General features: G+C 44.5%; 1 protein-coding gene across 1 annotated transcript in view; it reads right to left on the bottom strand.

Moving 5' to 3' along the window:
- Positions 1-23950, bottom strand: part of LOC146829962 (GTPase IMAP family member 7-like) — a 45714-nt gene extending 21764 nt beyond the window's left edge. Inside the window, exons 1-3 of the mRNA XM_085604217.1 lie at positions 23904-23950; positions 2639-2674; positions 506-562 (exon numbers count right to left, since the gene is read on the bottom strand). Of these exons, the coding sequence (XP_085460343.1) occupies positions 506-562; positions 2639-2660 (79 nt within the window). The 5' untranslated portion in view covers positions 2661-2674; positions 23904-23950. The remainder of the gene's footprint in view (positions 1-505; positions 563-2638; positions 2675-23903) is intronic.
- Positions 23951-24622: the final 672 nt, after the last annotated feature.

The following is a 24622-nucleotide window of genomic DNA, read 5'->3' as shown; positions in this document are numbered from 1 at the left end:
TCCATATTTAATCACAAATAGGTTGAGTTCTCTTACTTACAAACTGAAGCTTCCCCCAAAAATAAAGATTCATCCAGCGTTTCATGTCTCCCTGCTAAAGAGAACTTGGTCAGGCAAAGAGCATTAAAGATAGCCGCATACACCACTGAACAGGTAAGCGATCTAGTCGTCCAGCCGGAGAGCGCTCAAGAGCAGAGATTGGAGTGAAGTGCGAGCAGCACAACCGCTGTGACTGCGCAATTCACCAAAGAAATTCAGGGAGTTAGTGTCTCACTAGAGAGTCTCCTCATTTTTTCCTTTTAGAGTAGTTTTTATGGAAAGTTTAGTTGCGCTTGCACGTCGGAAGTACAGGGAAGCGTCTGGCCATTGGGCTGTCATCTGAACTTACCCGGTACCTCTTTCTAGAGAAATTATTCAAGTTGAACTATTTGTCAAGTTCAGGCAATGTTTACAAATATTCGAAACCCTTCAGTTGACTTCCCCTCCCACTTCCTCAACTCCTTACCAGATTTTCCTGTGAGAGCTTCAGTCACCTCATCATAGGATGCGGACATGCAAGTACCTTAAAAAGAAAAGGAAATAACTTGAGCTGAAATGTTGTTAAAGTCTAATTTACTTGTTATTTAATACTCATATCATTATTGAATTGTCATTGTTATTTTCAAGAGACTACCTGGAGTATTCACTACCCAATTTAGCATTTGGTTCTATGTACTCTGCTGAGTCCTGTCCTGAGGCTAATATTCATCTGTCCTACAGGGCATACACAGGTTATTTTGAAGAGGAGCTATGCCCGTCCTCTCAAGGGGTATGTGTAGAGGTTTAATAGTTAGAAAGACATGAATTGCTAGTCAGTCAGGGCATCGTATTGAATGCTAATGGCTGCCTTTTCTTTCAGGGTGCTATTGTACTTCAGAAAAGAAAATACTTCTGGAAGAACATTGTGCCGTCTAAGAGGAGAGACGAGGCAGACTCTTTGTTATTTTATATTTTATCCACTTCCCCCCTCCCCATCTGAAAATTCTTTAAATCCTGTAAATATCAGTGGGGGTTGAGGAGACACCCAGAAGTGGAAATGGGACTCAGCTTCGTTCTGCTCCCATGATTTCTTGGGAACTACAGATCGCTCTGACACCTTGTCTCATGAAGGTCCTAGAGAGGATGATAAAGGCCCCACAATGAAGCCATTCAAACTGGTGAAATACAAAAAGCCCTCCAGCAAACTCAAACTAAATGGAAAATCTTATGAAAACATTCCATATCGCGAGAAACACGACTAGGACGACGCCTCTCCTCCTTGTTATTTGAGCCGTGAATGGAGCATTTGGTTGCCAGGATTTTCAAAACCAAAACATTAGGGGTGTGAGAGTGGGAGAATAGAGCACAAATAATTTTGATTTTTGCTGATTTCATCTTTTACTTTACAACTAACCCTGAGACATCCTTACTAAACTCAATCAATTCAGAGAAACATTAAGGTACTGTTGGACTTGGCCCTTTTTGCATCTCTAAACTTTTTTGCCTTTCTCCTAGCCTTTTCTCTGACATGGTGTTGGTGGATTTAGGACTCTGGGCACTGCTGTCCAGAGTAAAGTGTGTGTGTGCTCTCTGTGTTAAATATGGTAAGATTGGTCTACGCCTGTTTGGCCTATTTAATTCACCTGTCAGTCCCTTGTAAAGTGGCATCTCATATACCCAGGGCTGGTAAATTAAATGCTACTGTTGGGCTTGCAGCGCTGATTGTGCCACCCACCAAAGTAGCCTTTTAAACCTATCTCAGGTCTCTGCCATTGCAGGGCCTGTGCGCGCAGTGTGACTACCGCTCTGACATGGCACCTAAAGTGTGTGCCATGTCTGTGACCCCCCTTTTACCACGTCAGTCACTATTAAGGTAGGCCCTAGCTAGCCCTACGGGCAGGGTGCATTGTAGGTAAAAGATAGGACATGTACCTTAAAATAAATTGAGCTAAATGAATAACAGACAAAGATCCTCATGTGATGGTGAAGATATTCTATCCATGGAAATGTTCAACATATCACACTGAAAGATGTATCTGTATTATCCGTTTATCTGTCTGTTCCACAAAATCTAAAATAAAGTTGTTATAAAAAAAAAAAACTTGAGCCTGATGAAGGATCTACATGGAATGTTTGAGGGGAAACGGCATTTACAACATGGACTGAGCCACGCATGCTGTTTCAACGCAAGCGGAACAACGCTTGCCTGAAGCACGCATATGTCTTAACCACACATATGTGTGGTTACGGCAGTAAACAGTCTAGATGTGAAGATGGCGGAGTAGAGGAACAAAAAGGATCAGGTGAGGAAGCTCCTGGAAGCGGCCTGGTAAATGGGGATGGGGGTAGCTTTTAGGGCTGGGAACGGTTTTAGGGCTCACGGCGGGGTGTCTGCTTATTTTTTAGTGCTCTGAACTAGGTTTTAGGGCTCAGGGTAGGGTGGAAAGGGTCAGTTTTTAGGGCAAAGGGTCAGTTTTAGGGCTCAGGGAAAGGGGGCTGGGGTTGGGGTAATTGTTCGGTAGGGGGCCAGCTTTTTGGGATCAGGGTGAGGGTGTCAGGGTAGTTTTAGGGTCTTGGTCGGAATGCATTTGGGAAAGAGTTTGCTTGCATATGTACTCACTCAATGTTACACCATCTTCCATTGCAGAAACAGGATCTAAATAAAGAGCATATGATAAGAATTAGAATGTTATACTAACTGTTGGCCAATCTTAAAACAATATTTTAATTAAATATACCTACAGCGAACGAAAAGGGGGAAGCATGCAGGTGTTTATTCCATACAGTTATATCAGCACAGGGCACAATGGCAGACATCCAAATACAATTATTTGTTGTAAAATAATTTTAAAAAGCTGTTCGTAACTACTGAATTGCAGATCCCACTAGAATGTAAAACTCTATCATTAGTCCATGTACTCTGAAGTATTCTCACTTCCATCAGGGAAACTTTGAGCAGTGGGCAATACCAAGAATGTACCCAGTACTGTGTTGTTTATAATGTGCAAAGCTCTCTAGCTGGTGAAGTGTGCCTCCAGAATGTCAAGACCTGTCCACCTTGAATACTGCTTTCAGATCGATTGTCCTTGCAGACACCTGGTCACCTAACACATTCACTGATCGAAGGTCGGACAACGCCCCTTCACGTTTTTCACAGAACAAGCTTCCCTTATCGATAACGGACTTTTAAAAAGTCATTGAAATCCAGACTGATTCCCTTTAACTAGTTCTTGGGGCACACTTATAGCTCCTCGGCTGGCCCTTAGAGCCAGGATACCCTTCTGGGTGACTAAGCAAACTCTGTGGCACGGTTAGGTACCAAGCATTATGGTACGGGATGAGATATAAGATATGATATCATATACAATATGGTACATGAGATGATACATAATTTACGATACAATACATGTTACAACATGATATCATATGATTAACCCGGGCCTTACGGTCAGTATCATTGATTCAATATAATGGGTCGCTTAGTTCCTCCTTGTGACCAAGAGAAAGGAATAAGAGCACTTGTATTCAGTTGTCAGGATGTTCACAGGCCTCAAGGCTAATGCCCAGGAATAATGGTCTGACTTGGCTGGACTACGGAAGTGAAGATGTAAGCATCAAAGGTGACGCCCAGGGTCGTTACCTTTATTAAGGAAGGTGATGGAGCGCAGGCCGGCTACAGGACCCACGAACAGACCGCTGAGTAAAAGTACCATAGTCTTGGTCACAAACACAAGATGCAGGTTGGGTTGATGTCAGTTATGCAGTTGAACAGATGCCTTGATTTTCTCCACACGTTGATGGTGATGTGCCAGTTTACAAAGATGAGTATCGAATCCACGATGCATTGATTTCACACCTGATGTGCCAGGCTTCTCCACGCTTATTGAAGGGATGTGTAGATCGTCTTTCAGTAATGGCAGCGATGCAGCGGTCGATGGGGTGGTTCCGGTGACGCTGCTTAGTCCTAAGTGTGAAGCACCAATTCTGCTCCCGCTTCAGCAGAAATGCATCAATTGTGCTCATTGCAGCAGAAGATGTGTGAATTTTACTGGAGAAAACACCGGGTTCACTCCCAATGACCCAGGCACAAAATCAGGATTAATTACTTTGATGTCCCTGAGTCTTTGAAGAACAGGAGGCTAGTCAGCTAGCCCTTGGAGACATTCTGAGACACTCATAAGGTGTGAGCAGGCAACAGAGAGCACATCAAGGCAGCAGTCTTCCAGAGCAGCAGTTCTGCAAGCAGCACTCATAAGCACGGCAATCCTTCTTCTTGTGAAAGTGGTGTTTCATGGTCCAGAAGTGTACTGAGCTGATAGGGTGTGGTAAAGTGCTCAGATTCCTAGAGCCAACAAAAGAATCAGCAAAAGAGAAAGTAAGCAGGCAAAAAGTCTGGGGTAAGACCACCCTAAGGAGGCCAGGTCTAACACGTGTCCCCCCAGTTGAAAGTGGGGACAGCTACCCAACCTCCTGGGAGTTATCACTAAGGCAGAAGCATCTGGAAAGATCATCAGCACTGGTGTTGTCAACCATAAAGTCCATTCTCTATAGGGAGATGGATCACATCAACAATTTTGGATTCTCAACCCTCATTTGCATTAGCCACCTGGTGTGCCTGTGACATATATGAACCCATAAGTGAGTCCCAAACAGGTTTTGTCTCATCTTCAGAGCCCAGACAACAGCAAAGACTTTCAATAGCCCTCCACCTTTGTAACCTCCTAGAGATGAAGGCAACAGGTTGGTTTAGGCCATTTTAATTTAGCCATGTTCTGAGGCATCTATTTGAGTAATTAAATCCATGGAGAAGTCAGGGGCTATGAGCAAAAGCGATGTGCAGATGGCCTTCTTCAGGGAGTTAAATCCCTTTTGGTATGCCTCTGTCCAAATCACATTACTGGGCTGCTTCTTCGAAGTCAGCTCTGTCAAGGGGGAAACAATGGTGCCATATCCCTTAACAAATCTCCTATGGCACCTAGTGAGGCCTAAGAATGCTCTTTCCTCAGTCTGGATTTTGCTGGGTTCCCAAGCCATGATTGTCTCTATCTTGGCATGGAGGGGATGTATATTACACCACCCCATCAGGTGTCCAAAGTACACCACAAATCCCTGCCCTACTAGGTACTTACTGGCCTTGACATACATGCCTGCCTGTTGAAGAGCCTGATGATCTTCCTGAAGGTGAAAAAGGTGATCCTTCCAGCTGCTCCTGAAGACAGATATGTCATCCATGTAAGAAACCCTAATAGCCACAATCCGGGATAAGACCTAGTTCAGCAACCTCTGGAAGGTGGCAGGGGCATTCTCGAAGCCAAAGAGAGTTGCCCAAAAATGATAATGGCCCTTTGGAGTAGAAAAGGCTGCCCTCTCCTTGGCTCCATCAGTTATGGCAACTTGCAAGTATCCTGAAGTAAGATCAAAGGTACTCAGGCACTAGACAGCTCCCAACTGATCACAGCTCTCAACCAGTCAATCAGCTCATCAGCCCGGGGAATGGGGTGAGCATCAGTCTTAGTGACAGAATTGGGCCCCTATAATCTACATAGTACGTGAGTTCAGATGAAGCGCCCGGTGGGGCAGCTTTTGTTACTAGCACCACAGGGCTGGACCTGGGGCTACTGGAGGGTTCTATCACCCCCATCTCTAGCATCTTAGAAACCTTATCTTTGATGCTGGGCCTCACTTTGTCAAACAACCTGCAAGATTTATTTGTGACACAGAGGCTGTCTTGTTTGTCCAGATCATGGGTAGAGAGCTAGGTAGTTCCAGGAGTGAGGGAAACAGAGAGGCAAGCTTCCCAAGCAACTTGTGACACTATGTCTGCTGTTCAGAAGTACGAGTAGTGGAGAGGATCACACCTTCCACTGGCCCATCCTTCTCCATGGAGGCTAAGAGATTAGGGAAGGATCACTCTCCTCTTCATCTCCTCCATCAGTCACCGGCAGCATGGTGACTTCAGACCACTCAAAGTGTGGTTCAAGACAGTTGATATGAAGTACCCTCTAGGGGTGACTAGAGGTCTTGAGATCCACCAGGTATATGACCTCACCCTTCCTCTCAACTATCTCATAGAGCCCGGTCTACTGGTCTTGGAGGGCATTGGGCTCCTGGGGTTTCATCACACACACTTTTTGGCTACAATTCCACAGGGGTAGCCATTTGGTCATACCACTGCTTCATCTCTTCCTGGTTGGCCTCTAAGTTGTCAGAAGCTTGTCCACAACTTGGATATTTGGCTTCTAAATGCCAGCATGTAGCTTACTACATCCAGGGGCACTTTCCTGGGAGCTTGCTCCCACCCTTCTTTCACCAGACTCAGAGGCCCCCTTACAGGATGACCATACAGATGTTCAAAGGGGCTAAATGTAACCTTCTTCTGTGATACTTCTCTGTAAGTAAAAAGAAAGCATGGCAAGAGGACATCACGCTTACACCTCCGGACCTTGGGTAGGCCCTTGATCATGTCTTTGAGGGTCTTAATGAACCTTTCCACAAGTCCATTGGTTTGTGGATGGTAGGGAGTGGAAAACGTATAAGTTACCCCTCGCTCCTTACACATTGAGGCATATAACCAGACATGAAGTTTGTGCCCCTGTTAGACACCACTTCCTTGGGGAAACCAAGTCTGGTAAAAAAAACAATTAAAGCCTTAGCCACTGTAGGTGCAGTTGGAGCCCTCAGAGGTATGGCCTCTGTGTACCTTGTGGCATGATCCACTAGCAGTAGGAAAAATCTGCAGCCAGCAGCTATCTGGGGATCAACAATCACCAAAGACAGGCAAGGGATGAAATGGGGCTTTCAGTCTCTGCCCTGTCTTCCTGCTGTCTTTGCAGGCCAAGCAAGTCCTTCACTATCCGTCAAAGGAAATCATTGTCCCAGGCCACTAAAAGTGGGGGACAAGCCTAGAAAAGGCCTTGTCCTGGTAATGATGTCCTGCCAGAGGTATTTCATGAGCCAGCTACAGTAGGAAGGGCCTGTAGCATTGGTAGACCACCAAGGACCTTGTAGCCCCATGCACAGCTGCCATAGGCTCACTGTAAGGAGGTTGTTCTCCTAATAAAAGTTGAGATTGCCAGAGGCATCACCTGCTACCTGGGCTTTGGCCTGTTGCCTCATGTCCTCCAGGGTTGGGCACTCTCTCGGTGCCTTACAGAACTTCTCCATTGTGGGTCCTCCTACTTGCCATCCAGCAAGTTCAGTCGGGTTACCAAGGGAGACAATATCCTCCACAGTGGGCTCCGGGGTGGGCTCCGGGGTGTCCTCCTCAGGCGCCCCAACCACCACAGCTGGGAGACATTCAGGGACTGGTTTCCAACACCCCCTGCCCTTCCTCATTTGACAGCTGTCTGGGCTTTGTTCTATGCTCCAGACATTCTTGACTTCCAGGTTGTGTGGTCAAAATCATTGCCCAACAAGCAATCCACAGGCATAGCAGGGTTCACAGCAACTTTGAGAAGACCTGACACCCCCCTATTACTCAAATGGAACAAGGGCCACTGGGTAGTGACCCTCCCTGTTGTCAGCAACCACAACCTGGTGGAATGCATTGGGTATGACTTGCTCTTGGCCACCAGCTGACTCCTTACCATACTCCTGTGTCCCTCAGACCCTCAACACCTTGCCCATTGGTGGAACCATATCCATGTCACCCAGGGACAATTGGGTAACCTCTCTGAGTTCCCCCCACTTACTGGGACAAACTCCTTCTCAAGCAAAATATTCGCCATCCCTGGTGTCATTCCTGCAGTGGGAGGTGGTGCCCTTTTTGGGCATTTGGGATCCCACTTGTTGTTCCTATACTCAAAACACTCATAGCATTTGGAAGATGTTGTCCGACTCTTGTCAGGGAATCTCTTTTTTTGGTGGCCAGATTGGGAATGAGACCCTTTCCCCAGTGAAGTATTTTGGGGGCCTGCAGAGAACTCTTCCCCCCTCCTTCTGTTGGGAACCCTAACCACCTTTTGGGAGTCACCACAACCTGAAATGGTGCTAGTTGACCTCATTGAACAGATATAGAGGCACCTCATAAAGCATCTAGCTCTGCACTCCTCTGCGTTTCAGCTCGAGCTAGACGTTGGGGATGCACTGCCTTTAAGTGCAGCAACATCCCCATTGTTCCTATACTTTACTGTTTCGTGTTGCCTCTGCTAAATTCCGTATGTTAAGTTATGTTATGTGGATTTGTAGACAGTTGTTTGGATGTAGTGGTGTTGGTGTCTGAGGTGTTACAGGTGAAATTTCAATGGGTGCAGGAGAAAGGTCCTACAGTGGAGCTGGTGGATGCGCACCGCAAATTGTTTGATGGAGTGTGTGTTTGAGGTCGCAGGGGAGTAGTGGCGGCTTTCACTGGCTCCGGTGGTGGCTGTGGTTGTAGTGTTGCATTGGATGGTCATGGAGTCAGGGTTCCCAATGCTAGGCACTGGGCAAGGTACAGGCACAGACAAATGCAGACAGGCTTGCCTTTAGTGTGTCTTCAGCGTGCCAGAGCCAGAGGTGCACTCACTGCACACGTCCGCTACGCAGTCATGCTGACGCCTACATGGAGGAGATCCTGGGGTGGGCAGTGCTTCTGTTGGCAGAATAGTTATTTGGAAAACCAGAGCTGAAAATGTGATACAAAGGCCCAAGGTCAGCTGACACTTTAGGAAACTTAGAAAGCCGAGATATTTATGAAAACTAGACATGTGAGAGAGTGCAGTGTTGTGTGGCTAGCGCATATCTAGCTCTGTTTTCTTACCCAGAATGCCAAATAACAGTCAAACATTGTTTAAAACAGGGATCTCCAACCTATTCTGTAGTGAGAGCTACTTATGTTCAGTGAAAATAAAGCTGAACTAATTAAGGCCATTGTTCCCAGAGACACCCTCTCCCCCGATGCACAGAAATATAGGCTGCAGGCTGGGCGGAGAGGTGGCAACTGGAATAGAATGTGCACTGTTCTGGGCAGCAGACTGCTTTTTAAAGAGTGCAACTATTCTGAATTGGGAGGTTACAAAACTGTGGCATTCAGTGCACCACAATCTGGCACTGCAGTATAATGTGCATCTCTATTTGGAGGTGGAGCCACAATGGTACAATATGCCTCTCAGTCTGGGAGAAGGTACTGCCGGTTGTTTGCATAGTGCCCCTTCAAGGCAGGGCGAAATTAAGCTTTCTCTCTGGCAACCCAAGGGAGCTGCTGCTGCTTTCTGACTGACATGCTTCATATATTCTGCTACCCTAAACACCCCGCTTTCACCGATATTACACCTTGAAGATTTTCCAAACCAATCACAGTGCAATTAATGCAATACTATAATCCATCAGATGAAACAGCATTCTAAAAACAAGCATTGAAAATGCAACAGGTCTCGCCCTCGTTTAAGTTAAAGCTAGTGTGTTTGTGAGTTTGAGCTATTGACATTGCAAATAACAATGCCTTTTATTTTTGTTTTCGTTTTAAAAACATAAATAAAAGGCATTGTCATCTACAATGCCAATAGCTTAAACTTGCTTACACATCCTTTAAGTTTGTTTGCAAAACTGCGAAGACAGGTCGGCCCTCTTTCTGTGTAATATATAGCACCTTCCTTGTGACTCTGAGCAGTTCCGAACAGATGACACCAAAATGTCAGGCGGGATTCTGTGGATGTGGTATCATGGCTATGTCCAGTCCCTTGGGTGCCCTTCTGTGCTTACAGGAGCTACACCGACGGCGCCTGGAATTATGCGACAAGGACCAGGCAAAAATTATGCGGCAAGAAAAGGCAACATAAAAGACGTAATGCCGCACATTTGGATATTACTTCATGATTTTGTCATGTCTACACATGTTAACACCAGCTATGCAAGGTTTCACTTCATTAGTACCAGTTTAACACCGGCATGCAGTAAAAGCAACTGTAAGGCCAGTCAACCTTTGCCAAGGGCCACGTAACGTTTTAATAAATCTTAATACGGTTGAGACAAATTTTTTGTGGTTGCTAAAAAAAGCAAATATGCAGCAGATGATAGAGTATGTGGCAATTACAGTAAATCCATAATTATGCGGAAAACTTTGCGCCCAAAGAACATCAGAATTCCACTGCCCCTGGCTGCACCTCTCTTGAATGCCGTAGCACGGACAAGCACAGGTGACGTCCAGCAGCAGAGGCCGTATTTAGTTTCTTTTCTAGCACTTTACATTTTTGGCGGAAAGTGAAGGGAGGCTGCCGATGAAGTAATTGTGACAGAGCTGCACAAAGCGGGGATTAGGCCCAGGTCTCCATGCCTCGACCCCCACCCCATGTTTGTGGCCCCTCCCCCATTGCTTGAATCAATGTTGTAATGTTCCTTGGAACATTAACAATCGTTAGCAGTGCTTGCTTTAGGCAGAACGTTTTAAGAATTATGATCATATGCGTAAATATTTTATCGATCTCGAAAGTTTTAACATTATTTACACATGCTGATGAGCGAACTGTAAAACACTAATGGAATCAGGTGCGCCTCCTTCCGGTAGTGTAAGAAGACTGATTATGCACTGAAGCCTCGACAACCTCTTATTGCTCGAAATGGGAACTCCGTAGCTACTGAAGTGTATGGGATAGCGCCAAAAGCGCATTTGAAATCACCATCCAATCTGGGAGCTGGTACCAAAAATGGGATCTGTGATATTACTGGGTGCTCCGGTCTAAAGATTGTCCCAGTGACACCAAAGAGGAATGCGGATTGCATAGAGATACTCAGGGCGATTGGGGCTATATTACCTTACCTCAGTGTGAATCCAGAGGGAGTGATGGTGGTGAATCAAGCCAGTAGCTCAGTGTTTGGCAGATGTCTGGATGTGTAACTAGTTGTATGTACCATACAGTTTCACAGAGATATCTTGGCGGGGTAATGCCACACCCGCAGAGGATGTGGTCTGATGGCTAGATTGACAACTTTGGTGCTGGAAACCAGGGTTCGAGCCTCGGGTCGCGTCCACATGCTGTGCTTCTGAGCAAATCAAAGAAAGAAGTCAGTGCTGAGCTGTACAACATCACCTCCCACCAACCCCTTGTGCTCTGGTTTTCTAGTGGTAGACCTCTTCTAAAAGGAAAACGGGCACCGTGGTAAACAAAGCACGGTGCCCGTCTTCAAAAAACATTTGAACATTCACGCGGCTATAGATTATGCCCACAAACAGCAAAAACGCTTTACACACACTGACCTGCCGTTCAGCATAAGCGCTGGTGCCCAAAGCTCTGCTCACAAACAGCGAGTGTTGGTGACCATAGAGCTTGCTAGGAGCAGGAAGCAGGAAACGAAACAAGCAGCATGCGCTGCCCACTCCTCGCGCACACCGGCTCCTTGCGCATGCGCCGCTACCATGTTTAGGTCAGGCAGCGATGCGCAAGACAAACAAAAAGTCCGAACAGTGCGGACTAAAACTGTAGTTGGTGGCCGCGGCTTCTGGACTACACGGAAGTCAGTTGGGCCACTGAAAAACAAGGTAAGAAACACTAAGCCAACACTAAGCCAATGGCAAGCAGCAGGAGAAACTACCGGCTGCTGAGACAGCGCATGCAGCGCATGCAGCGCAAGCGCTGCCAAGGTGAGACCTGAAAATGAGACAGGTTCTCAAACGCCACATATTTTGAAAACTTAGTTGTTAGGATACAAAGCTCTCAGAAAACACACTGTTGAAATATATAGCTGCATGACTATTCATTGGGTCGACTTAATAAACAGACCACCTCCGGGCATGTCAATGACAGGTGCTATGATACAGGACAGAACACATGTTATGAACCTAGTAAGGATGACAGACAAAGTAGGCCCTGGTTGAATTCAAATTGGTACTTGTAGATCTCCGGTCAGAAAATCAGGCAATTGAGGCATCCTACTAGCCTATAAACCGAGGGCACTCTACATCACACAATGTCATTCGCAACAGAAACATTTTAAACCTGGGGTGCTTGTTGTGCACTTAACAGTGGGTGTGGATGAGAGCAGTCAAATGGGGAATGAAGACATGCAAATTAAACAGCACTGCACAGCAGCCTGCAAATTTGTTTTTCGTGTACATTTCTTTAGATGAGGCCTGCTTGACATAACATTTTATTTCATGATCAAATTAAAGCTGATATTCATAGGAATTTCTTTTAAAAAAAATATAATACCTATCGCATTTGACATTTCTACCATTTCACCAATAAAACAGCGCTTTTTAAATATTTTTAGAAATGTTGGTCACAAACTGGAGTCAGGAATCTTATACCAGTCCCAAGCCTAACAATGGTTGCACACTCTTCGGCCCACGGTGGTATGGGCTGTGGTATGAAGCTACAACAAAGTCAACCAGGTTCCCGGACATTATAATAAGGCTCAGTGCAAAGGCTGATACTCCAGCCGCTCCGGATTGAAGCTCCACAGTTGCTGATATTGCTCATTCTGGGCTTTTTGCACTAACATAACCCTCTCCACCCCACCCCACCCCTCCCCAGCTAAGCTCAATTCAGCTGCTTTGGGTGATGGCTGGCAACCACAGCAAAAGGCATCAAAAAAAGAAAAACAATAAGACAGGACATGTTTACTTTTAATTAACGGTGGGCGAAAAATTCCGTTCCGCTTGCGGAATTTGCAAAATTTCGGCATTTTCGCATCTCGTGCGGAACGCGAAAATATCGAAACTTCCGCGATTCGCGGCGGAACGGAAATATGCAGGGCAGGATTCATTCTGGCACGATGCTCCTGTCACTAAACCTCAACAGGAAGCACTTACAGATATAAATAAAGCAGGTGCCCGAGTTGAAGCTCAAATTCTGGAACGCATTAATCTGCCATTCATGAGCGTGGTGGCGGCTAAGCAGATGTCAGTTCTCCCCATTTCCACTCTGAAATGTTAGCTGTAATCCTTGACGGTGGTGTTTGCATCCTTCATTTTCTTGAGCGCAATCCTCGTGTAGTTGAGTAGAGGTATTGCACAAAATGGTGGCATCTTCTTGGATAAAAATGCAGAGCAGGATTCATTCTGGCACGATGCTCCTGTCACAAAAATTAAACCTCAACAGGAAGCACTTACAGATATAAATAAAGCAGGTGCCCGAGATGAAGCGCACATTCAGTAACGCATTAAGCTGCTCAGAATCTCTGCGAGCACGTGAAATTTCACGTGTTCGCAGAGATTTTTTGCCGTTTTGCGAAATTTAGCAAAAGGCAATTTCGCAAATTCCGCCCACCCCTACTTTTAATGTATGTTGGAGTGCTAGCTGGAGTTCGCAATAGACTGGTTGGGGACCTCTAGTTTAAAACATAATATGTCATCAATTTTCTGTGAGATACAGCTCTGGAATTGGTGTAGTATGGCAAAAGTCCTACCAACACGGTTCATACATGTCTGATAAAAGTGGCATCCCACATGGTTGGGTGCTGCTAGTGTCCAAGTAAGGAAAGGCCCTAGAAAGAAACCCTGGAATGATCAAGAAAGTTTCTGAAATAATCTGAATTTCCTATCAGTTGCAAAGGAAGATTGGTGAAGGATATTGTCCTAAGGTGTGCCAGTGTCTGTCCAAACCTGGGCATTTACAGAAATGACCCATGGCATTTAGGGTGGAGTGGCTTTGATCTCTGCAAGTTTTCTTAACAAGAGCGACCTGGAGACATCAATACCATGCCTAATGAAATCACAGTGTCCAATCGAGGTTTACTGCAGAATGATGAAGTCATGATGGTGATGATGATGATGGAGGCATCTGTTATTAAACAAGGGTCTCCTAACCCTCGTAGGACCTACCTGTGACAGATTCTCTGAACAGTCAAGGCTGTTTTGGACCCCGCTCCGATGCATGCGAGCCCCCCGCCTCTCTTGCATCATCTGTCCACTGGCTCTCTCACTTTCCCTTTCACACTCGTTGCTCCACATTCTCTTGTGCTTTATTTGTTTTGTTTACTGTATGTCATGGATATTACATTACTTAATCAATATTTGACATTTGTGCAGTATTCCTGGAAAGGCTTTCTTTGTGGCATCCAGGCAAAAATGCCTGGGAGTGGTAGGTTCCCTGAGTGCTGACAACTCCAGCTCGAAATTTGGCTCCTACACATACCCTTAAAAATGTGTTTGACAGAGTAGGTATAAAAGCCTTTCTTTGGTTTAGCAATTTTCTGTTTCATCTGATAACTGGGTGATGTTTTATCAGAACACACCTGAGAACATTGGGTGATGAGACTTTTGCCACTCCCTTAGCAAAGTTTGACAAATGCATGGAATTGTGGGCCAGAAAAAGGGGCAACAGCTAGATAGATAACCAAACCCCAAAAATTGATCTAATTCAAGCATTTTTCTAGCATTTTCACATTTTCGGGCTTTCCATTTTCTTGGCAATAGGCCAACCCAATTGTGGTACCTTTTTAGTTGGGAATGGGCAAGCATGCGAGGTGGAAGTATGTTGTCTTCTGTTACTCATTACGGGAATAGAAATGTCAGCAGAATAAATGCTTCAGTCTTGGTTTTATCATTGCAGGACATTCCGGGTAAGAAAAAGAAGCTGGATCAATGCTAGACCACCACCAAGGGCTCACGTGGGCACCTCATTTTCTGAAATGTGTGGTGTCTTTATGTTTAAGCTTTCATGAGTGCTGGGTGACCAGCTCAAATGCCTCAGTTACCCACATCTCAAACATCGACCCATAATTAACCAACTTTACTTAACTATGGTAAGTTGGTTAAGTGAAAAGCCGGGTCTTCAGCTTCTTGCAGAATTGAAGAAGAGAGGAGGAGGCCCTGATGTGGAATGTATTGTAATGATAGATCACACGCAGTCCGTAGTCTCTTTTACGTGTTTAATCTTAACACCCACCAAATATGCAGCGATGACAGCAGGCTTCAGCTCGAACTGTCCCTTCAGTCCCTTCTCACCTCTAGCTGCTGTCATCACATTCTAACACAGAACCAGGGCTTAAAGGAGAAGTTACAACACATCTTCCCTTTATAAAAATGTGAAAGAACTCAAAAGAAGGAATAGAAAAGAAGAAAGATACAATAAAACAGATTGAGCAGATACATAAGTAAATCACAAAATTTCGGAAAACAGCCAATCAATTTTCAGTTAACTTGCAGATACAAAGATAAAACCTACCAAATACTATTTGTACTTTACACAATAATCTTGAAGATACAATGGTGGTCTCCTGATTCTGGAACCACGAATAGACAAATCAGTACGAGTACAATTTTGATTACATTTTGGAACATTGGGCTGATACAAAGAATCTCTGTAACCATTTGCCGAATGAGCACATTTTGACAACCGGGACATACTCCACACATCCCCCTTATCAAGCATTACTACATTCTTCATGACTTTAACAATACGTCTCGGACCAAAATACTTTGTTTCGCCTTTGGGAGATCAAACTGCTTTCTTAACAAACACAAAGTCACCAATTTTCCAAGTAGGTTGACACACACCATTTTTTATATCAAACCTCCGTTTGTAATCCTCTTGATATTTATTAAGTCTCCAATTCTGCACAACACAACCCCTATCTTTCACACTCAACCAAAGAGGATTTAACTTTGAACCAGCTATCCTCCCCTTAAGTTTTTCAAACGGAGAACACCCAGTCACACTATTTGGTGCATTCCTATGTGCCCACAATTCTTCTCTCAGGATGGGCTTGAGTGGGGCACTTCTCTCCAGGGCATTCTGAGCAGAAGCTCTAACTAATCTATTCATACTCTCAACTAACCCATTTGCCTGTGGAGCATAGAGAGCAGTTCTGTGATGTGTAATAGAAAGCTCTTTCAAAAAAATCTGCCATTTCATATTCCACAGTAAAATTGTATTCCCATAGTCCCTAAAAGCACCTTTTAATTGGAAGTAGGAGTCTTGCAGAGCAGAGGTGTCTGGATAGCTGGTGGAAGGAGATACAACCAGTTAGGTAGGGGGTGCCTGGGTTGTGGTGTGCCTTAAATGTGTGTGTGAGGAGTTTGAATTGAGTGGGTTTGTGTATTGGAAGGCAGTGCAGTTCCCTCAGCTGTGGTGTAATGTAAGTTCTGGGTAAGAGGTTGAGGAGGAGTTTGGCTGCGGAGATATAGATGGTCTGTAGTCTTCTAATGAGTTTCTTGGTGATCCCAGGGTAAAGGGATCCATTATCCAACTCTTGTTCTCTCTCCCTGCTCCATTCTCTCTTGTACTTTGTTTTTTATTCCCACTGTTTCTTGACTTGCCTGTCTGTTGTTACCTTGTCAGTTGCCTCTGACTTTGCTGAGTTTCTGCCTATTTGTCTTTGATTTCCTTTTTTCACTGCTTTTTTCTGTCTGTTTCACATGCTTGCTCATTTCACTCTCATTCTCATGCTTGCCTCTCTTCTTAGCTACACATATCCAAAAATCCATCTATTGTCACCCAACTTTCTCTCAATACTAGCTCTCAGTGCTCTCTCTGATCTTTCTGCACTTTTACTTTTGTTCTGCCTTACATTTCTTATCTCTTTTCTGCCTTTAACATTTTCACCGTGTTCTCCTTGACAATTTTCATGTCTTCCTTGTTTTTCACATCTTACCCAATTCTGTTTTGGTTTTCTAATGCCACTTTGCTTATTTTTCACTCCTTTCTTTGTTCTCTACCCATCTTTGTGCTTTACTATTGTTTTTCCCTCCCTCAGCCTCCCTGCAGATCTTTACCTCTTTCCACACCTTTTGCCTTGCTGTGCTATCCTATTTCCCCGCTTACCACCTCCTGTGTTGCTAACCCTCCCCTCCCACAATTCCCTGCTCTACTCAACCTAGACTGACAATAGCAGACACAGCACAGATGTGCCGCTGGCCCACCAAAAGCATGCCAAACAATACCCTGTCTGTGCCTGTCCATGCCATGCCTGTGCCCTGGACCAGGAATCCTGATCCTTCCCCACAGCTATCGAATTTGACCCTCCACATCCTCAACCACAAGCTCACTGCTCACTGCGCTGCTACAGTGCCACACTTCACTTTACCAAAGATGCGTTCTCCCACACCCACTACTCACACCTCCTATACATATAGCACCCACAACCTGACACACTCATAGCCACATTCATTAACCACTGACTGTACCACAGTACCAACTCTGCTGCATTCTTCCTAATACCTGATCTCTCGCCAAACACACCATAGAGATCTGAGACATGACCACACACCAGACTTACTGCCCTCATGAAACCCGGCTAAACCCAACATCTGCCCCCCACATCAGCATAGCCATCCATCCCGGCCACAAGATCATCAGACAGGATGGACTACATAAGCCTAGCAGTGGAACAGTTATCATCTACAAGGACACCTTTAGCTGCATCAGACCAAACATCCAGCAACATGGAACAACTGTCCTTCAAGCTCCACATCACAGTGAACTCTACTCTGAATGACACCCTTATTTACAGACGTCTGGGACACCGGACCAACTTTGCCAACATCATCACCTCCAACAACATCTCAGTCAACAAACCCAGACAGATCACTTGGAATGACCACGCCCTCATCAAATTGGCTTCCAACACAGATCAAACAAACCAACCCAGCACGTTGAGATCTAGAGGAAGAGAGGAAGGCCAACCCCATAGAACAGTGATCCAATCACACCAGAAGAGTACCTGATTTAATCACAAACTTTAGCAACTGAATGAATGCCAACACCAACAATCTAGCTCACCTCAAACCCAACAAGGCCACTAGATCCCAGGCCACAAGGCTGCTGGTGCACAGAAAAACTCAGGGTGATGAAGTTCTACTGCAAACAAAAGGACCATTTCTGAAGAGGGAGCTATGACAGCGAAAACAGAATCATCCTCAAATCCAACCTTGAACGCTACTACCAGCAGATCAGTGTCTCTAAAAGCTCATCATGATAGGTTTCACCTATCCAGAGGCCTCCTCTAAAAGCATCCTCCCCTCAAAGTATCTCTGCAAAAATCTCCCCTGGTTCTTCTGCTGGAGCGGGCTTAATTATTGAAAAATGATATAACCCCTCCATTTTGCATGTTTACATTTAAAAGACTAATTGATTAATGGTAATTATATTAATCATTTGCTGTGAGAATTTACCAACCCTACTAATACATGAAATACACGTGGGAATTGCTTTTGCATGGCCTAATTAATACGTAAACTAAATTGTGTACGCATATTAATAATAGACAATTAGAATATTGCATGATAAGTGTTGCTTTCGTGATGCATTTTGTGATTCGTGCTCTATAAAGTGAGTATAACCCACAATGAGTGTTGCTTTTGCTAGATAAATACACACACATATGGGTTTTAGTGAGGGAATAACATTTTATTAGTAATTTCTATGTATTAATTACATTTTTGTGTTTCTTTTGCTTAAGTTGGCCATTCGGGCCTGCCTAAAGATGGCTGCCTCTCATAACCGACATGACAACACTCTACGAGTTTCTGGGTGAAATGCGCATGCGTCACTATTAGTAACTGTGGCCTGGACCTGACCCCAGAAGAACATGTACCCCTCAAGGACGATCTGGGCTGCAAGCCAGATGCCCTGAAAGAACAATAAAAAGATACTTTGGACCGGAAAATTATGAACTACATCTAAAGAGACTTTTAGCGCATGGGAACCCTGTTGAACAAATTCGACCAACCAATCAGAGACATTCAAAATTAATATTCAATACTTTTGGAATGTGATTTTACTATAAAATGCCATAGAATAGAGAGGTTGGGTCTGCGCTTTTCGATTTCCTGACGTTATGCTGACGGAGAGGACGGTGACACTGCAGGACAGCTGTTTCCCTGACTCTATGACGGACTGATAGAATGAACCCTTACATTTGAGTGATAGAACGACCGAATCTGACTTAGAGGACAGCTTTTAGTCAGAATAGGTAAATATGATGATCAGCTGCGAAATTGATTAATGAATTTCTCTTGCATTATTTAGATAAAATTTCATTTATTAATTATAGAAATGTGTTGAGTTGTTTATTTCTTAAATGAATTGATGGTTGGGAACTGTAGAATTGGATGATCAAATCAACAACTAAGGAGAACTATGGCCTATTTATGAGAGGGATATCAAGAGGAGAATGTAAGCCTAAATAAATAGGGAAACTAGAGAATCAATTAGATCAGGCATTCCCTTTCATTACAGCGGTTGGAACAATTGCCTCCTTAAAGAACAGACTAATGATGAGTGAATGTGGGTGTTATGGGCCCCACCAGTGAGTGTAATAAATGAGTGTGTTAGTAGAACTTTTGGTCTGTGACGAAGGGAGGGATTTTGTATTCCACGCTGCATCACTTCTGCTGCAAGAACACCAATGCATATGAGAAATCTGACCCCTAATCTGACCCGGCAAACCTTGCAACGCAGCTCCTTAATTCATTCAAGGAAACCACACTGACAGTATGGGCCGCAATCTCCTTGGACAAAACCTCTTATGCCATGCAGTTCATTCATTCTGGGTCCCCTGCTCCCACCATGTCTTCACCAAAGGTCCCCAGACCATCAGCTCAGCCTTCACCCTGATCCTAAATTCACCATTTACAAAAGCGTTCTACCCAGAAGTCTGGTAACATGCTACAGTACTCCCTCTGCTCAAAAAGCCATACACTAACCCAACAATGCTTGCCGACTACCTGTCCATCTCCCTGCTACTGTACCCGGCCAAAGTTCTGGAGAAGCTCATTAACAAGTATGTAACCATCCATCTCAATGAGCACCAACTTCTCAACATCACACAATCTAGATTTAGACCAAACCACATCACAGAAACTGCCCTCATTGCAGCACAGATGAGGTCCTTATGATCGAGCACAAAGGAAACACCACAGCTCACATACTCCTAGGCGCAGATTTACAAGCTCCCTGCGCCACCACTACGTGATGTACTGGTGGCGCAGGGGGCTCCCCCATATTTACAAGGAGAGGAAAAGCCACCCTGCGTGACTTTTCCTCTCCTCGTAAATATGGCCCCTGCACACGCAGCACTGTGCGTTGAAGGGGCGTTCCATGGGTGTTGCTGTGGGTGTTCCCATGCAGCACCCATGGAACGAGACACATCTCCAGATTTACGAGAAATCGGAAATCTGGAGATGCGTGTGAATGCTACGCCAAGCTAGAGGTGGCGTAGCGAGGCGCAACGAGGGGAAATGTTTCATTTCTCCTCTTTTTTTCCTCTTTCAATGCGTGCTGCATTCTACATCACGCATTGAAAGAGGAAAAAGCCTCTTGTGATTGTTATTGTGCAAGAAGGAGCCCCTTCCTGCACAAAAGCAATCTCCCCACGACGCAGGCATCCTTGCACCATGGTGCGAGGCTGCCAGTGCCGGCGCATGGCTGCAGTTTGTGCGTCAGCGCAGGGGAAACACAGAGATGCAACATATTTTTGTAAATATGTCGCATCTCTGTGCTTTCCAAACTAATGCAGCACGGCTCAGCAAAATGACTTGCTGCACCGTGCTGCGTTACTTTGTTGTAAATCTGCCCCCTAGACTTCTTTCTGGTCTTCTACGCTTTATCTGCCCTATCCTCATCTGCTGCCTACACAAGATTGAAAACCAAGGATTAGCACTCCAGATAGGATCCTGCTGACCAGCCGTGATGACACTCTTGAGCAGCCAGTCGCTGCAGCTTGCTAAGTCTCTTCAGCTAGTAAACAAACAGCTGCAAGCCCAGCAGGTGGAGAGCGATAAGTCTGAAAGGAATCTAAAATTAAAACCATACTCGCCTAAGCTTCAATGGTACATCAATAACAACTGGGAATTTGCAACCCCTCAAGTTGTTCAAAAGTGCAGAACGTAAAACCTGACCAGGGGTAATACTTGAACTCTGAATGACTCCACTGATGTGAACCGTACTCATCGAACTATCATTCATATCCCACATAGAGAGTTGATACGCAATACGAATCAGTTCGGCTCCAGCAATTCGATGACTTTTCAGCAGGCCCTTGAACTCCAGCTGACCAAAAACATCACTATGGACAATTTTTTCTAATTTTTTACTTTTGTTATTAGTGTATGGTTTTTACATTTGCCATGAGATTTTAAACACTAGCTGCTATGCAAATGATGTGTCTTTGTAAAGGTTTTAACTAACCAAATAAATAAAGATATTTTCTTCTTCCTACGGATGTTTCATCCTGACTAGAAGAACCTGATCAGTTAGATCAGCCCCCGACTGCTCTGACATCCGCAGTCTTATCCATTGAGTACCACAGGGATCATCTTCCAGCCTGACCCTCTTATGGACATACACGATTCCTCTTGCAAGCATCATCCGTACCCATGAGGTTACCATCCTATCCTAGGCCGATACTACTTCCCTGATTCTCTCTTTCAACTAAAGCCCTCAACCCCAGGACCAAATTCACCAGCTGCATGACTGAAATTGCTAACTGGACAAAAACTGTCCCAAACTGAACACTGGCTACACAGAGGTTGTGATCTTCAGAAAGAACTCATTGCCATGGGACTTCTCCTGGTGGCCAGCTGAACTCAGAGAACACAGACCCCCCAATATTCACACCAAGAATCTCAGAATTATCATCAACAGCTTACTCAACACAACCATGCAAGCCACCGCCGTCACAGCCTCCTGCTTTCAGACCCTGAAAGTGCTGAGGGAAATCTACAAGTGGTTCCCCACCAGCAATGACACAACTGTCACCTAGACCCTCACCACAAGCAAGCTGGATTCGAGATCATCCTTTACACCCGTATGCACACGCAACTTACCAGGCAACCTAACCATTTAGAATTTGGCAATCAGGTTCACACTCAACAATCCACACAGCACACACATTACACTCCACCTCAGTTAGCTGACTGTCATCCAATACACAAAAGAGCTTCATTCAAACTCCTCACACACACCTACAGAGCCCTACATAATATAGGCCATGTTTACCTCAACAACCGAAATTACAGACGAGAGAAGCATTCTGTCCGACTGCAAATATCGTAGTCAGATTGACACATGTTTTTGCCTGTCTAAATATAGCTTTGAAAAGTCATTTGTTAGGGTCAGTCCCTTATCCTGATTGCAAAAGTCTCTTTCAAATGTAGAAATTCTATTGCTGTGGGTTTTCCCACTGAGACTTCATTTAATAGGGATACATTTGTGTGTTCATAGGAGGGTCGACCTGCAAATGTTTGTGGGCAACCCAAAACTTTAAGGTTTGTGGGATTTCGCAAACCCCTTGTCAGCAGCTTCTCTTCCTATTTTACATGTATATTAAATTCTGTCGAAGGCAGAAGTGTGTTTCCAGGTGCAGCCTCAGGTGTGAACTGCTTGAAGGTGCAAAGGAAGGGTTTCTCCACAGAAACAAAAATCAATCAGAGAAAAAAAAAGTTTAAATGTGAAAATTCACTTTAAAGTTGCAAATAAGCGTGTTTCGGTGGGTTGAAATTACGCATGAACAGATTTTACACATTGGAATAACAAATTATATCTTTGCCTCATATTTTATTAGAAATCCCATTAATTCAGGAATTTTCCACAATCACAAGCTACTTTTGGAGATGATTTCCATCTTTTAAATCTCTAGTTTGTGAATTGGTCTCATTATCAGCATCAGCACCGACCTTTCTTCCACCAAAACATAGCACTAAGCAGAACCATGTTTACCTTGGATCTAACGAGACGCGATCAGACTGACCAGTACACAAACCAAGGGGCATATCAACAACATAAACAAAATATTCCCAACTCTCCTTAAGCAGTGAAAAGTGGTTGCTCTCACAGCTCTTTTTAGGTTGAAGCCTACCAGGCAGCGGTTTGCTAACGACAACTTGAGGGCATTCGGAAGGCTTGCCTGGGATGCTTTCGGCCATTGCTTACCATTGGCTTTATCGTTTGTAACTCACATGGGCTTGCTTTCTATTGGCTGGCTCTGTTTGGTTTAGGTGCCTAGCTTGAGCTCATCATTTCTATTGCCCAAGCTCTATTTACTGTTTTCTTCTACCAGTGCTTGATCTCTGTAAAAAGACCTTCAAATCTTGTACTTAACTTGTCGCATCTGCTATGCATTCAAAGAGAGAGGTAAAATCTCAGTCCCTGTGTTTCAGGGAGCTTGGTGAGGGGATTTATGTGGCAATCATACTGGCTACTGCGGCTGGGATTGAGGAAGGCTGTACCATGCTATTTCTTTTCTAGCACACAACTAAATGTAAATGTCTGTAAATGGACTGTGGAGATATTTCATGATTAGGGCTCTTGGTTTTATGGTATTTTGATCAGTTCATTTACAGACAATTACAGTCCACAACACTCTACAACACTGCATGACACTCCACCCCACCCCACTCCATATCACTCCTCTCTACTCCACTTAACGACACTGCATTCCGTTACACTCTCCTTTACCCCACTAACTTTACCCCTGCTGAACAGCAGCCACACTGGTTTACAACATGACTAAAACCTATTGGCCAAGTCAATAGCTCTTGCAAAGGCGAGACCTATTGGCTTTGCCTATGCTTGTTTTTACTGTCACAAAGGAGAAGGGGTCATTCAACTGAAGTTTATCAATGGTTCATTGGTACATACGGATAAGAATGGGTATTCTTCTAAGACAGCTCCTGTCCAAATATTGATTCCTTAAAGATTTCTAATCCCAATTCAGGTGTCAGAAACAAGTTATTAACTCCTAAAATGGGTTTAGTACATTGGTAAAAGCGCATTTTTTCGAGTCATAAACTGCGAATTGGAACCTTTGGGCACCCAAAAATGTTTTCTACATCCGGCCTCTAACTATGTGGGTAAGTGGAATACTCAATTCTGCTTTAGAGGTTAAAAAAGAAACGCTTTACTCCTATTTATAAGCAGAAAGAGATAATAGCTGTTACGATGAGTTTGCAGTACAAGATATTGTTGAAATCAAAATGAGTAATAATTCAGATCCTTAAGAGTTAAATCTCTGGGGGCCGCTGTACTCACCTGGGGCTCGCTGCCTGTGCTTCTGCCTCCTCAATGAGTGCTAATGCAGAGCCTCTGACGACGCCCATCTTTAAATACTAACCCCAGCCGGTGCCCTTCAGTCATTTTCATATTAGACAAACCGTGCAATTTACCATCTCGGCCACACGATGGCAGTAAAAGCCCACTCATGGCCCCAACATTACAGGTCTTGTGTAATAGATGTCTCCAAACTCACCCCAGAGCAGCAGGTCACTGCTCGGGCTGAGGGAGGAGAAACTCTGCTCGAGCTATAAATCACCTGAGGCTTGTCTAACAGTGCAGCAGGTCATTGCTGTACAAGTAGAGCCTGACAGAAAGCACGAAAATAGAGAATGAAACGTGAAAAAAGGACAATTAAATTAATGAATACACAGTGAAAGCAATAAAGATATTTGCTGGAACAGATGGACTCACATAATGAGCAATTTGAGCATTTGCAATACAATAGGTCTCGCATTCACGCGAGTTTGAGCTATTAGTAGTGTAAATGACAAGGCCTTTTATTTCTGTTTTTGGTTTTAACCCCTTCGCTGCCAGGCCTTTCCCCCCCCCTCCTGTGCTAAGCCTTTTTTGGGCTATTTGGGGTAGTGCGCGCTTAGGCCCCTGTAACTTTTTGACGACATGAGGCAATACATATATTTTATATATATACCTGGTGTGGTTGTCTTTTCATTTGGTCATTCACAAGATTAAAGACT

The sequence above is a fragment of the Triturus cristatus genome, chromosome 5_1, assembly GCF_964204655.1.
Source record: "Triturus cristatus chromosome 5_1, aTriCri1.1, whole genome shotgun sequence".
Taxonomy (NCBI): domain Eukaryota; kingdom Metazoa; phylum Chordata; class Amphibia; order Caudata; family Salamandridae; genus Triturus; species Triturus cristatus.
The sequence above is the reverse complement of the archived record's forward strand: the minus strand, read 5'-3'. Positions and strand labels throughout refer to the sequence as shown.